The 16582-nt window shown below is 42.4% G+C and overlaps 1 protein-coding gene across 1 annotated transcript; it reads right to left on the bottom strand.

Annotated features, from left to right (window-relative positions):
• Positions 1 to 398: 398 nt before the first annotated feature.
• Positions 399 to 15652, bottom strand: stk11 (serine/threonine kinase 11). The gene is made up of 11 exons (XM_035169444.2): positions 15430 to 15652; positions 13687 to 14609; positions 8149 to 8232; positions 7859 to 7948; positions 7458 to 7590; positions 6868 to 7004; positions 6129 to 6256; positions 4688 to 4745; positions 4348 to 4541; positions 2554 to 2798; positions 399 to 1176 (listed from the first exon to the last, which is right to left on the bottom strand). The coding sequence occupies exons 2-10, from the start codon at positions 13968 to 13970 to the stop codon at positions 2590 to 2592; spliced, it is 1317 nt and encodes a 438-aa protein (XP_035025335.1). The 5' UTR covers positions 13971 to 14609; positions 15430 to 15652; the 3' UTR covers positions 399 to 1176; positions 2554 to 2589.
• Positions 15653 to 16582: the final 930 nt, after the last annotated feature.

Raw genomic sequence — 16582 nt, 5'->3', positions numbered from 1 at the left:
ACACGAGGCGTCTCCTCATCCCCTACACGCCGCTCCCTGCTTGTGCGTTGTCAAGCGGAGAAACTCTCTGTGGACCTGGCTGACGTGGGAAGCACTTGCTCTCTCCCTCCCTCGGAGTTGTGACTCACCTGATAGATCTCTGCTCTATTCCCAGCGAGGAGCTGATGATAGCCCTGGCTGCGTAAGACGGGGGCCGAGCTGCCGCTGATGTGACGGGCACAACAAAGAGCATCGCTGGAAAACAGGCGACCGGGCGATCGTGTGACGACACACCTCCTGCAGCCGAGCAACATACGCTCTTGATGTTCTCGGCTCTGACAACAAGCCGGTCGCAGACATCAGAGAGACGGATGTAGAGTGTGTGTTTGTAAAGGACACGTAAATAATAATAAACAGGACATAAACCACTGAGTTGTATTGGATAATGAAAATATGCTCGAGTTAAACAGGAAGGATCATTCAACAAAACGGCCTGTTTGGGACATATTTTATATAAATAATAATTAAAAATATTCATTGGAAAAAAGAAAAAACTAAATGGAAATCAAAAATCCCCCAACAGGTCAGCAGTGGATCTCGAGGCTTCAGTCTGTCAGTCTGTCCACAAACCAAGCACTTTCCCTTTCGTCCAGCTCTGTACAGCATGCAGTTTTTATGTTGGTAGTAGTAGAGTTACTATCATAATTATTCTCATCACAGATTTAAATATAGAATTATTCATAACTTTTGTTTTTTTGTCTCTCTTTAATTTTACACATCACAATGTGTCTTAAAAACTGCCATTAGGGTTCTGTAAAAACAAAGGTAGTCAAAGAAACAGAAGGTGGGGTGTTGGGGTGGGGTACAGGGGGGTGATGGTGTTTGTATTTGCCGGTGCAACACTTGGCTCTTCAAAAGAGGATGATGGGATGGAGAGAAGGGGGTAACAAGTGGATGACAGGAGCTGAAAGGAGCCAAAACATGGGAGAAAAAAAAAAACTATTTTCACAGCCAGTGCCTCAGTCTCAGAGCAAAAAGAACATTTCATGCTGTCCTCCTCTTCCTCCTCCTGTCACTCATACCGCATCTTCAAAAGACTCTGCAGAACAGCAGTCCGAGGAGGTGCGGGGGACATAACGTCAGCAGGTTTCTCTCCCAACTGTGAGGTTTCCAGACACAGGACGGGGACAGGTAAACCTGAGAGGGACAGAGACAGAGTATTAACAGTTTATTTTGAGTTTATTTAACGGTCCTTGCGTTCCAAGTCGACATTTACCATAAGCCTTTTTAAAATCCATCATCCAATAAATGAGAAATAAAAAGAAACCTTGCACACTGACTCCGATGAGTTTACTTATTCTACTTGATCTGAAAATTCGCAGTAGGAGATAAAATGAAGTTGGGCAGTGAGGATGATTTTGTGCTAACTAAGACTGACAGTCCAGCAGGAAAAAGTTGAATTTCATCTTCTGATCAAGGAGCAGCTAATTATCCTGATCACTTCCAAGTCCATTTCAGGAAGTCAGTGGTGCAGTTTGATACTCTACTGGCAACACTGGGACTGCACATAAGAAACAAGACAACAAATTCCCCTGATTCAATGTATCCTGAACAGCTCAGGCACGAGCAGGTGGGAAACAGGGACATCTCCGTAAAATATGTGAACTCAAAAGCCGGATATGCTTGTTTTTTTTTGTCTGGGTCTGAGTCAAACAATTTCCTGGAAACGCCTTTGACTGATGCAAAAAATGCAGCAAATCGAAAATGTTCTGAAAACTTTACTGACGGACAGAGGTTTCGGAGTTGGTGTGCAAACTTCATTGACTCAACATTAGGTCTAATTTATTTTTTTAACGTGTCACAATTTATGACGAAACGTACAGACTTGGTGCACAAAGACTCATCCACAGTGTGAGAGAGAGAGAGAGACAAACACCCCACGGCTCACTTTATCTCATCCAGGGTGAGTCATCGCCTGAACAAATTAATACACAGCATCTCCTCTGCACTGCAGCCATGACAAATTGCCGTGAGTGGTTTGTATGTGCGAGATTGAAAGAGCACACTGTGGGTGGTGACTGGAAAGAGAGGAGGACAACCTGTTAAATTGGTGTGTACACTTGCAGCATAAATCTACCCCCGCTGCTGCACCTGAATGAGGTCCAACGATGAACTCGCAGAGGGATATAATGGAGAAAAACCCTCGCAGCAAACAGAGAAGTGATGCTCCAAGACCGGAACAGTCCAGATCTAGCTTTTATGACTGCGCCTGTGTGTCTGTGTGTGTGTGTGTGTGTGTGTGTAGCGGTGGTGAGTCAGAGCACTGCTTGGTGAATATCAACACAGATTCTCTCTCCTGCATGATTTGCTCTTCCACTGCTTCTCCTCCTGCTGCCTGATACTCATCTCTACGTCTGTGACTGTTCTAACGCATTCTCATTTCATCCCTCAAAATCTTTTCATCTGAATCTGCCGCACCTGTTCTCCGCTGCCGTTTATCTTCATCTGTCCCCTCCATGTACTGTATGAAAAAGTGTCCTTCACAGGCACCAGCTTTTTGCAGTCTGCACTCACCAGGTGGGTTGTTGCCGAGGGAGGGTGGGGAGGAGGTCATTGCTGTTTGCAGGTGGAGAGCTTGCGGATCTTGCTGGCTGTGGAGACTCCTTTGCGTGAGGGGTTGGATGACGAAGAGGAGCGGCGTTCGGCTTTACCCTTGCTGTTCAGGGAACCCCCCTCGGTCCCGTTCACACAAACTGGCTTGGCTACAGCTGGACTGTGATCCGGGTGCCCCTGATCCCGATATTCCTCGGTCACTTGTCCTAAAAGAGACACGCACATATCAGAGCCGAGACAAATTCATCACACTTCCACACAATTGCTGACACAAGCGCTGCTTTATTGATCGTATGTGGGGTTAAGGCATGAGCGTGCACAATGTCAGTGATAACGTAAAACCATTTCTTTAAGAAGGACCTTTAAAAAGCTAATTTGTCAGCAGCAGCAAAATGTCAGGTTAGATAAAAATGAGATATACTGTGTGCTAACCTACAAGAACAGGAAATCTGGTGAGTGGAAAATAAACCCAAACATTTAAATTTCAAGTGCAGATCTGTGTGTGCTCATGTGGAGAATATTACACTGAGATGTAGTTACAGCTAAAACGAAACACAAACTGTTGTTTCCTGTACCACATTAGCAGATTGCTTCATTGAGAAGAAGCATCCTGTGAGCGACGGTGCTCAGCATGTGTAGGAGTGAGCACTGGAAACCCATTCATACTCCCACACCAAAACCATTTCAACAGAGCTATTTTTAGAACCGCTTCATTCACTTTCTGCAGCTCCATTTGGTTTTTATGTGGGCCACCACTTCTAGATACCCAACACTGACTACTGCATTTATTATTGCCGGCTGTTGCCTAGCAACAGATAAAAGGATGTGAATTCTGGGGGGAAAGATAAAAGAGTTGGGGAAGACATGAAATCAAACACAGGGATTCTGTCAATATCTATTTATCCTCAAGTCACTCAACACTGTTAACGTCCACTACTAGAAAGATTTCAGGAAAAAACTATTAAAGAAAAGATGGAGTTTGTTTGCTTGAAATGTCAAAAGGGACAAAATGTCTGAGTCAGACCTCTCCTGCTTTAATAAGGTGAAGAAGGGGGAGTATCAGTTTTTGTACTGTGGAAAAAATGTAACCAACAGGCCCTGTACTGAAACAAACACAGGAGCTGATAATTGCAAACTGCTGAATTATGCAGTACATTATAAAAAACATCTTTAATGGCAACATTAGATGTTTTTAGATTTTTGATGATTAAGAATCAAAGGGGTTTTCAATCATCAAAAAAAAAACTACTTCGTTGGAAATAGAATGAAACTGCAGTGGAGGAAACAGTGAAGAAACTGAACCAGTCATGTCGCTACTTTTCAATATAGCTTAACCTTTTACATTGATTTTACACCAAAATATGCAGGTGTACCCAGGTTTCTTAAACCTCTATTGCCTCTGTTTTGTCCCCCTGGTGAGTCATGTTCGATGTCACAAATGCCCAAGAATCTGAGAAGCTCTCTCACCTCGCTGTCCGTGTACAATCTTACACGATAAGAAAAAAAAAAAAATTATAATCACTGTTGCACGTTGTTCCAAAGATGTACAAAACAATACGAACAAAAAATGCTCATTTACGTGCCAGCCCCCTGTAAGTTCAAAGAAGCATCAAGACTGCCAGGGCCTATAACAACCTGTCTCCATTGCAGAATCATTTGACCTGAGAGTGAATTTACTCACATTCTGCCCAATGTCTTAAAAAGTAAACAAAGCAAACACGTATAACTCTAAGAATGGCGTGGGCTCACACTAACCTGGCACCGTGAAGTCCTGAGTGTATATGATCTCATCCTCTCCGTCGTAGAGGTCGTCATCGTCCTCCTCTGTGTAGCCGTGCAGATCCTCCAGGTAGGGCACCACTGTCATACTCCGCCAAGGGTCCCTGCTCTCTGCGCTGGCAGGGATGGGCACCGGGAGCTCAGACGGAGGGTGTTTCTTACGCACCCAGCTGACAGAGACAGAGGGGTTGGGCAGATCGATCTTTGAGTATGTTTCCTAGACACTTATTTTATGTCAGGTAGGTAGGAGTAGGATACAGCATATTTCATCCATTATGGGATAAATGACAAAGAGTTTATGTGCTGAATCACTCACTTGTGTTGCCTAATGTGCTGTATGGAAAACCTCTTCCCAGGGTCGTACTCGAGCATCCCTGAAAAAAAAAATTAAAAAAAATTAAATAACACATAAAAAGTCCATTTAATTACAACCACCCAGAACAGCTTCTCCACTCACATCTCTTTCTGTGGAGTTTTTTTTTTTTTTACATAAACTGGTGGTGGTGAGGGGGAGGGCTCACAGCGGAGGGCAACATTAATTAATGTGAGTAATAGTTTAATTCATCACCGTGTGTCGAGGTGTCCTGCGGAGCTTAACGAGTCAATGAGGTACAGTAGGAAAACATCAATACGAGCAAGAGAACAGCTGTAACAATGCAATGATGATTTTGTGCCTCCATTATCATAATGTGGGCTGATTCTGTGGGTACGGCAGCGTGTTGGCGTGATAAGGCAGCAGTGATGCAGTGCCTTTCCAGACCTAATAATGTAATTGTCTCCCAGTAGGCAGAGCAGGGCAGCGTGCAGAGTGCTGATAGTAGTGCTGCGCCTGCTGAAGGACACCTTTTGTGGCACTGGGCTTATTTTAGACCATGTAATTATGGAGTGACTGTCTCTCAGGTGCTGCGTCATCACACACACAGACGTCACACGCTCACACAGAGCGGAGGGGGGGGGATGGAGGATGGATGAATTATAGCAGGTTTTTCTTTTCATGTTTTAACAATTGATTAACCGTCATGCAGACAATATTTAAAAGAAAACTACATTTGACTCCAAGTTATTTCAAATGTAGAAGTACAATCTCCTAAATTAAGGTGAACTGTGTGTGTGCTGGGTTCAGTTCCATAAAAGGACATAGTGTGCAGAGCTGGCATTAACTGGCCTTTATTAACAGGGTGTCTTAGTTGGTACAAACATAATCTTCCTTGCATTCTTTTGGGATTTTACAGGCAGTTTGTTTGCTGCCATGGAGCCGATAATGTTCCACTGTAAAAAAACTCCTGATTCTTTGTGTTTTGTAGTTTTAACGAGGGCAGAAGCGTTGCAGCATTCCGCTCCAGAGAAGCAATGCCTCACTATGATGTGTTTAGTATTCTGCTGCTGGCTCAAGATCAATGGAAACTACGTCAGCAGCTGAAGGGATTTCTACAGTTTGGAGGAAGCCTTTGCGGCTGAGAAGACTCTCAATGTCACGGCACCACCTACTGGACACATGCAGAAAAGATCAGAGAGAAACTAGCAGGGACTTGTGAGTGGCTCTCACTGGCTACCCGACCGATTCCAACTCAAGTTTCTTCATCAAATATTCTGTAAATTATATTTTGATGAGACACAAGAATAGCAAGAGCAAATCTTTTTGCTACAGTTGTTCAAATGCTTGACACAGCTCTACTCAGGAGATGGTAACCGTGCCAACACCTCAACCGTGAAGTTCAATTTCTCCTGAAAAAGACGTAGCTGTGAACAACACCAACCTTGCAGCAGGTCTGACAGGAGCGGTCCACACTCCTCGGGAATAGTGAAGTCTCCTTTTCCAATGTTCTCAAATAGCTTATAGATGTTGTCCCCCTCAAATGGATACAGACTCGTTGTAATGTTGTATCTGAATGGAAAGAAGCAGGTGTCAACAAACTGGTCCAGATCAGACACACCTTTAATGGCCGCCACAATTACCTGCAAATATCAAAACATATATATATGAATTCAGATATACTTTTCGGATTATCTTTGACTTTTCTTTAAAATCTAATCGAAGATCCTGCAAACAGTACAACAAGCACCACTACTTGACAATCTTCAGTATATCTTTCATTTAGTGTTGCTCTTAATTTCCTACACTATAGTAGGGTATAAAGGCAATGTATCTATACACTAAGATATGAAGTACATGGAGAAGAGTAATATGTGAGGTGTTTTCTTTTGTGTCTTTGAGCATTACAATGAATTTCTATTAGCGTAGACAATAGAAGATCTTGGTGATCAAAGATAGTGATCATCAATAACCCAATCTCAAAACGAATTTAGCCTTGTTTTACCATGAATGTATGAAATTATTATTATTCATAGTGGTACAAATATTGAATTCATATTACATTTACATTTGCTCTGTTATATGTTCATGTATCTTAATCCCCTGCTTATAACCAACACTTAAAATGTAATGAAATATAAAGCATCCCCCGACTTGTGAGAACTTTATCAATGACAACTCACAGTGTTACACCAGCAGACCAAATGTCTACTTTAAACCCTGAAAAGGTGTCCAGTCCGTTGGCAATCTCTGGAGGCTGGAAGGCCGGAGAGCCCTGACTAGTGCGACATGTATCATCCTCTGCAAATGGGTGAAGGGCCTGAAAAATACAAAGCATATGATAAGTATGAGTTTCAGTCTGTTTCTCTAAATCAACTTCACCAAGTCTTTGTCATGAAATAACTGGACAATGGACCAGCGAATTTTACACTCATCCACTGCTGCCAATTGATCGAAACACTGATACTCAAACACAAAATCTACACTCTAATGTAAATTCCATTTGAGTTGGCATTTATTTTAAGCATCATAAACCAACATAGAAACAGTTCCTACAGAGATAATTCATATATTTAAACTTAAAAGCACACCTATTGCTTTTGTGTATTCGAGCGGCCTGTGGCCACACAATTATGAGTTTTAGTTTTATAAAGCCACTATGAATTTCTCTGGATGTGTGTAAAAGTTTTATTTCCCCAAGACCTGGTAGTTATGAGAAAGATAAAAAAAATTCATGATTAGCAAACACCATTATCATGCAGCCTGAGATCACCTCTGCTACTCCCAGGTCGGAGATTTTAAGCGCCCCGTCTGTGGTCAGCAGCAGATTCCCTGGCTTAATGTCTTTGTGAACTATTCCCTGGCTGTGCAAATATTCAAGGCCATCTAAAAGTTGGCAAAAGTACCTGCGAGGAGAGAAAAACAAAAAGGAACGTGTTCCATATTATAGGATGTAAAGAAACAATCAGCATATCAAGCCTGTGGTCAAATTCATCACGTATCTTCTGCTTCACTTCCTTTCTAGCAGCAACCAGACATTCACACAATCTATGGTCAGTTATTTTAACAGTCGAGGCTCTGCAGTCTAGCATCTAAACATAGGCTTGGAGCAAAGGCTGCAGAGGCGCAGACTAAATATAGCAGCGAGAGCGAGAGAAAAAGAGAGAGACTTACCCGTGAGCTTGAAATACTGGAAACCTTTTCTCTGGGACGCTGTCCAGCATTTCTTGCATCCCACACACGCAATACTCCATCACCATATACGTGAGTCAGGAGTCAAGGGGGATTTGACAAACCCAACAGACACATCCTTTAATAAAGTGAGTTCATTCTAAAGCTGGTCGCTAACAAACAGAAATATTTAGCTATAAATAACACCTCCACAAGCAGCAATATTTACTGTCTGAAATCATTAATCATCAAAAGTAGAACATATGCACATTCATTAAGCAGCATGAGGATATATTTTCTGCTTCTCTTCATTGTAGAGGACATCCACCAACTGAATCACATTCTTGTGTTGGAGTCTTCTCAGCAGCTGAATCTCCCTATAAATGGATAAAAGGACAAAATACATGGAGAACATTAAGTAAGCAAATAGACATGTGAGTGATCTGGCATCATTTAATATGGCCTTTGGTGAAGCTCAACTGGAGAATCAGTTATTGCTGTTGTCATGAGCGTGCTGTTGCGTCTCAGCCCCTGCTACATAGCTCTGGTCGCCTGTTTATCCAAAGTTTATTAATATTAAATATATTGCGGGTCGAAATCATACCAAATTCAACCCTGCACTTTCTTGAGGCCTAAACAATACAAATGAAAAGTGTGAGCCCGATGAACAGTTCTCGCGATACACAAGCCACAGACAGACATTTCTGAAATTGTAGGAGTGATTTTTCCAAAGGGCGAGTCTAGAAATAAGAGTTGATGAAAAGTACTGAAATACCATCTTAATACAGTCCAGCATTTGGTCAGAGATCATCATCTACTGAGGTAACATGTCATAAATATTGTGATTTTGTCAGTACAGCCCAACTCTAAGACAGGCTAGTGAACAAGTACTGCAGCAGTCAATTACACCAGTCTCGTTATAAAGACAGATACCCTGACAGTTCACTTAGCTACCCAAGGAGGAGAGGTTCAAATCAGCAGCGTGGCAAAGGCCCCGGGAGACTCAACATTCATCAGGGAGCTGTGAGCGGGGACATTAATGAATTGGGATGTGGATGGGAAGAGCATAAAGAACCAACCAGATTCTCTCACAGGCAAAATACCCACATCCACAGAGGAAATACTGCAAGTTTGAGTTAGTATGAAGAAATATGAAAGTTTGTCTCAATTCTGGCTTGTTTATCGTTTTGCATAATTCTGCCAGTAAAGTCTAAATTAGCAGCCTAACTTTTTTGTATTCTCTGTAGACGTTTCAGTGGAGAAGAAACAGTAAAATGTTCCCCTGTATTAAATGTACAATATGGAACTATGGCCATCAGGGGTCTCTGAATCCCCAACCATTGCCCATGAAAATCTATCTGATGTGACTCAGACCCATATCATGTTTATAGATGGGGTGATGCAAGTTTTATTCATGTTACGCAGCAAACAGCAATGATCGATTACAAGTGACCAATAGAAACTGTGGAAGGGGAAAAAAGAGCTGACTGGCTGAAATGACCAGTAACCTTGAATAAAAGTGGGGATTTAGGGGAACCATTTTGGATAATGTAAGTATGAAAGTCAACAAAGTGTATAACATAGGTCTAGGTGCTTTTAGACATTTTAATGAACATATTATATGTTTGAAACAAAACCCAGTGAAGTAAGATCCTGAAAACTGTGCCCCTCCAAGCCTGAACACAGTTTTACTCATGTTAAGTTATGTCTTGCTTGGGAGATCATAAAATTGAAATGCTCCACTGAATTAATTTCCCTCCCCCATGGTGTCATAGTTAGCAGCACCGCCGCAGCTATATCTGACATCACGACTCACAGCAGAGTTGTCTCTAACAATAAAACGCAATCTATTCTTGTCCTCTGAACATTTATAGAATTGCAGGTGATAAAAAAAATCTTGATTCCTGCATGAACCATTGTCCCCTACGTCTGCATGTGATTTAATCTATCAGGCAATAACAAGTCAAACCTATAAAAAGGAGGGGGTCTGAGTCAAAAATAAATTAAATTCTTGCAGCCCCTGAAGTGCTGAGGTATCAGCCATCTTCTTTTTTATACTTCAGCACAATCTCTCTCTCTCTCTCTCCCATATCACCCTGCAGTTTATGAGCTGTGTCAATACTTCTCCTTAAACACAACCTTCCTACTGCCTGACACGCACACGCACACACACACGCACACACACACACACACACACACACAAAATAAATCTCAGATAATCAGCTGAGAGCAGATGACACGTCTAAGATGAAGCAAACCACCCTGCATCTGCATCACTGCTTGTATTAATAAACTTATCACTAAACAGAGGAGGCGCTGCCACTGAGGGCACAGTGACTGCTGCAGTCCTTCTGCAGTCTGAGTTCAAGAGTGTACAAATGGATGTTTTGTGTTCAAGGCCCACAGACTGCAGGGCTCAGAGGATTCCAACAGTGATACGGCAACAACAACTGATCTGCATCTACACTCTGCTGGTTCACAGCCTGTGTCAGGTGTGTGTGTTTACCCATGTGCGCTCCTGTCATTGTAAACAAGGGCACGGCTTTCTTGGGGTGTTGCCGTAGTAACAGGAGTGGCATTACTCGATCAGACAATGCCCGTATGAGCATGTCCCGTCCCCACAGCAACCCTGTAAAAGCAGGAAGTGTTGGGCGGACAGGAATGCTGAACAGAGGCTGAATGGGAAGGCTGGGTGCTACTATGGCATCCACACACAGGCAGGCTTTTACAGGCTCGAGGATCCAGCTTCCTCAGAATGGAAAACATGCGGGCTCCACCGAGTGAGACGCATAAAGAAAAATGAAGCAGCACAGGAAACATGGGGAAACCACTTTCATACATCAATGAACACTGCTTCGGTCTTATAAACAAAGTGATACAACCATGTAGTCTACAGCCACTGCTTTGTACTAAAACTATAGACAGGATTTTAAAAAAAACCTGCAGACCACCCTGTTACCCAGGGGGAAATAGAAACCTTTCATGGCACGAGAAATATTAGTGGCAAATTCTGGAAGATACAAAAAAGGTATTATAGGTATTTATCAGCTTTGCACATCTAGACAAGGTAGATTCTTAACATTCTTCTTTGCAAAACTGCAACGATGTCAAGTCATACAAGGTGGCCGGGACCCAACAGCCATTTTAAAGTTCCGTCAGGGTTTCAGGGTTGGAATAAGGTTCTTACTTGGGTTTAGCAATTCTGTGATATGAATATAGTACTTACTGTGTAGCATTCACTTTATGTTTAGGTTGTTGTCTTGCTGAAGAAAATACACTTTCTTTTACCCTCTACCTCCACTACCTTAACCAGACGATGTTTTCATCCGAGGCAGCTGTTATTTCATGCTCAGTGTTGACTAGCTCAGCCGTGGCCTTCTGACAAGGACGTTTTTACCAACGTCCTTACCGAGACTAAGCTTACCTTTCATAACAACATAGCAGATATACTTGAAATCTTTGGAGATGTGGGTGTATGTTACCAATACAGCACTTTGGGTACAATCCCCTCTGGTCAACAACAGACTCCCCAATTATTAGTTTCACAAAGGAATTGTATTTTCTTGCTCTGAAGCTATACAAGAAATTTAACAAGAGTGGCCTACAGTACTGTGCGTACCTCCTCCAAGGCCTAACAATCATACAAGTCTCTGTAGCTCTTCTAATAGATCAGTAAAAGGAAAAAGCAAGTAGACTGATAATCTGCACCAAACTGTAGAAAACCAAGATCTGAACACCATCAATGTCTGATGGTTTACATCAAGATCCCAACAATTTTTCCTGAGAAATTGACAAAAATTACAATCTTGAGTGATAAACAATTCTTGAATCTGCCCTTTAACCACTAAACGATTTAACAGGTTGTTCCCTGGAGAATGCTATGTCACTCCAAGTCCCCAAGCTTGGTGCAGAATTGCTGTAAACAAACATGATCTCGGCAGCTGAATTAATACGTTATGTCCTGCCTCTGCATGCTGCACCACCTCTCACCACCTCAGTCCTGCGGAGAATTTATTGCTGTTGTGAACGCATCTGAGCAGAGACTGTCCCGCTGCGTTGTGCATGTGTTAAAGGTAAACTGCGGACAAGGTTTGGACTCAATTCTCCGGAGATCCTCCACTGGAGATGACGGAAAACGGCTCTGCTGACATTGCTCAAATGTTTACCTTTACTCTTTCACCTCCTGTCTACACGGAATGTGTTTCAGCCAAAGTTTTCAGTTACTGATCTCAATGACTGCACACACTTCCCTATTTATTATTGAAATATTTTTGCACCATCATAACAGATCTCACTTAAACTGGCCTCAAGCTTCACTTTTGTATTCAAGTTCATATTTTACACACTGACAGTCCTGAGTGTGACAGCTGCAGCTGCTGACGTGAAGCTTTAAGTCTACACTTACTGTGAAATTGATGCAAGGAACTGGGATATGTGATAAATATGAGGTACTGGAATCCCAACCAAACCGTTAGTAAGCTGACTCTGCAGGCTTTTAATTGTTCTTCTGCTGCCGTTTTAACTGCGGCCTCAATAACACGCCATCTTGCAGCTCTTCTTTCCCTCTGTGTGAACTCATTTTGACAGTTTTCTAAAGCTTCTTCTATAATTAACACAGGCCCGCAGCTAAAGGCTGGAGCAATATTTAATAAACTGCTGTGTGATTAAAATTTCTGCTACAAATCAGGAAACGGGACATGTGGGAAAAAGTTTGAATGCATAGAATTCCCAGCAAAATTACAGAGGCATTAAACACAGGAGGGGGAGAGACGGGGGAATAGACGGACAAATGGAGAACCGACCAACAACTTAAGGTCCCACACTGCTGATAGAAATGACATATTAGAGCTTTATTATGAATTCTAACTTAAATTTAATTTAAATATCTAATTATAGAGAGGGTTGGTGTATTACTAACAATACAGTTAAGAATAAAAGGTTCAGTCTCTTTACTAGAATTTACCAGAATATTTATGGAGAGGGAGATTATTAATAAAGGGATTTACAGTAAAACAAAATGTACAAATGATGGATTTTAGAAGATTATCTCAGTTTTGTTTCGTACTGACTACATTTGTGTAAAAAAAAAAAAAGTAACAATAGCCGGTGTTATTGAGAGAACTTAGAATTCGGTGTTTCTCTTATTCCTTCATCTCAACTGTTTTGGCCAACAGTGATTGAAGTTCCTACTTTGATGCAGCGATGTTGAAGCATATTTAGAGTGTGATGAGTGTAATTTCCCATCACTAGTGGGTGTGGTTAGAGGTGCAAAACAAAAACACGTCCAACCAAACTTAATTATGATGGGGATCAGAACTGAAACCAACATAAAACCTTCAATCACAAGAGGAGAGACAAGAAATAACACATATTATACTAAACTGTGTGCGTGATGAGTTTGGCTTATTTTGCTAAATGAGAAAATGTAGTTCATCTAAGATAGCATGGCACACTTTCCTTAACACAGAAACCTACATGTGCCAGAGTAAGAAAAAGGGAAACATCTTATCAATTACCTTTATCATCAATAATGATGGTTAAGAGTTGGTGAAGTCAAGAATTGGTCAAGGTTTCAAAAGGGAGTGATGTTAAATAAGAGAATGGCAGAGAACTGAAGGGCTGTTTTCTTGTGACACGGTCTTAACAAAAACCCAATTATTTGGAAAAAGATTAATTCGATTTTCAGTGGGCAGATTCAAATGAATTAACTCAGAAGGATTAAACATTACAGTGAGGCCAGAGCTAATGTATCTCAGGATAACTGACCACATCTAGAAAATAAGTCACTGGTGGTGTTATGATGTATGAATAAAAATAAATATATGACTTACTTTTTCACATTGGCTTCTCCATTAGGAATCCTCCTCAGCTTCTTCTTCTTCAGTATCTTTACAGCTCTGCGACAAAGTGTCTCTGAGTCCAGCATCTCTTTCACTTTGCCATAAGATCCCTCCCCTAGCAGATCCCCCATCAAGTACTTTCCTATCAGCTTGGCCCTCTTCCTACGTGGCTGGTAGATCACCTCTGTAGAGTCAATGCGGTGAATGAAAGTATCCATTTCCATCAGTTCATTTTCATTTAAATAGTCAAGATGATGCAGCTCCCCGCTACTCATGACTGACAGTCGACGGCCACAGCTTACACCAAATGTGCAAAAAAACGTTTGCCAACAGCTAGGACTGCTGCTGGAGAGTAATCCACCGGTAACCTTTCCGTTCTGAGCAGAGTTTTTTCAATTCCACAAGATGCAATACTGAGGAATTATAAAATACTGAAACGTCTGAGAGTTGAGGGAGGAGGTGGGGGATCAATCCCAATTTGTAAACATTAGGGCTGGGAGGTGCGGATAACGATGAACAACCTGTTAGGTCCTGTGCAGAGTTAGTGGTTTATACTTTGCATTGGGTACTACGTCAAGTGCGGTTGGGACCAAAATGGGATTCTAATATGTTATTCTTCTCTGCTCCAGACACCTCAATATGAATTTAATACCTTCTAGCCAAGCCCTGCTTCAAGGCCACGCAGCGCAGCATTTCTGTGGAAGCTTCATGCTGCATAGAACAGTTCTCCTCAGGACACATATGTGTGTGCACAACTGGACTGGATCCAAGCACGGATCTACAGCCAAACGCATGCAGCAGCAACAGTCCGATCTCTGGTATCAGCCCGGCTCCTGGAGGGCAACTGGGCCATCCAACGTGTCCACCTGTCCTCAGGTGTCCTCCATCCCACCACGGTTCCTTCAGCCTGGGGCCTGAAAACAAAGGGCCATTTAAACGTTAATGAAATACACACATGGGCTTCGCTCGCCTCTGAGCTACCTTAGCCCTCTTTGGGTAAACAATGTGTCCAGACATCAACATTGACCGGTTAACCTTACTGGATTTCCTCTCTGATAGGAAATCCCATATGAGACAACGAGGGATTGTCGTTTATTTACGTGCACATTAAATAAACATTTCCAGTCAACCACAGCAGTGCGTAAGTTGCGACTCGCAAATATGTTGTTTTGAAGAAATAATAATTTTAAGCGTTAATCGTTAGCTAGCTGACAAGCTAACATAGCGCGTCTGCTTGAATGAACAGGCTCAGAAGCATAAACTACCGCTTTACGGCTCCTGGGTACGGAGCCCCTCAGTGAGCACTGCAGCTTTTAAAATGGACGTCTGTGTTAAAACAGCGAAAGCTTATTAAATGTAGATGGGGACTGCATGTGGACGGATGAGGGAGGATAACCCAAACGGCGTCACACAACTGTAGCTAACCCTGGATGGCAGCGCTAGCTAGCCAACTCTACCTCAGATTAGCGTTAGCAAACCTCATCTCATTTGCCGGTGGAGCAGCGGACACCAGACGGACATTATGCTCCGGCTGTGCCGCATTAGGGCTCAAACCTGCGGCAACACATTTATCGGCTCTGGCCTCCAAATCGACCACCGACACCAGAGAATCGTGCAAATTCAGCTAATGCAAGCTTAGCTAAGCGGAGTTGCGCTGGCTAGCCAGCCGCACAGATGCCATGTAAATGGCTAGCTAGCTAGTTAACCTAACTAACTCCTTGCACCGGGTCTCACCTAGATCCGCATGAATGTCGCCTTTCCGCTGCAGGTTTGAATCCCTCTCTTCGGGCCGGTCCACTGAGGAGTGGGTGTTTCTCTGAGGTCCTGACGGGATAACAGTGAAATTCTCCGACTCTTCGTGCTACTCTCACCGCTCAGGTTGTCGCCATCTTGTTTACCTCCCCCCCAACAGGCACTGACAGCCCATACGTTACTGCGTCAAATCAAAGTTTGTCTTCCTCTGTCCACAGCGAAGGAACAAGAACACTGTCAACAAGGGACTCGTGGCGTTTGTCATTATAATTTAATGGAGTCATCTGATAATATTGAGCAGATCTTTAAAAATACGTTTCCCTTAAAATAAATAGATGTGAATATTGTTCATAATCAGCACTACAATAAAATATTATTGTAGGGAAAGTGAGTGAGATGAAATGTGTGAGAAGTTCAAATTTGAACTTCTCACACATTTCATCTCACTCACTTTCCCTCAGCTTCTAAGTTCACTCAACTGGAGCTGAAACAAGTCATTATGTAATCAATTTACAGGAATATAAAAGGGAACTAAAGACATTTTAATACCAGGTTAATAACTACTTATAATTTTCAAACAAAAGAAAGTATTCCCTTGCCCCAGCCTCTCAAATGTGAAGCTTTATACCTTTCTTCATTCTATTAAATTCTTAGTATACTACCACCTCTTGGTGCTTCCCACATTTTTCACTATTTGCTAACATTATATGGACCAAAGGATTAATAGATACTGAGAACTCCAGCATGCCACCAAACAAGTGGCGTCTTGGTTTACCAGCGACTGAGGCTGAAGTCGCCTCTTGATTGATGCTGCGGCCAACACCAGAGAGGCTCCTGCTTAGTTGGGATTTTGGAGTTATATTTATCCCATGTAAATTACCCTGGGGAATGGCAAAGTGAAGGTCTGATTTCACTGATCTGTCACCCTCCCCACCGCTGGCTACTTGAGCCAGGTCAGCTCTGCTCAGCGACCACAGACACACAGAAATGAACACATGGCGGCATATCGTGAACAGCATTGGAGGAATATCTGCACTTCATAAACTGAAGGATGTAATATGAGTCAGGAAAGAACCCATTACATTTTGGTGTGGATAAGAATCAGGGGGTGGATCCACAACATTGCAAGATGAGA

Source organism: Hippoglossus stenolepis, chromosome 11 (genome assembly GCF_022539355.2).
Source record: "Hippoglossus stenolepis isolate QCI-W04-F060 chromosome 11, HSTE1.2, whole genome shotgun sequence".
Taxonomy (NCBI): Eukaryota; Metazoa; Chordata; class Actinopteri; order Pleuronectiformes; family Pleuronectidae; genus Hippoglossus; species Hippoglossus stenolepis.
This window is presented reverse-complemented; position numbering and strand designations above follow the sequence as displayed.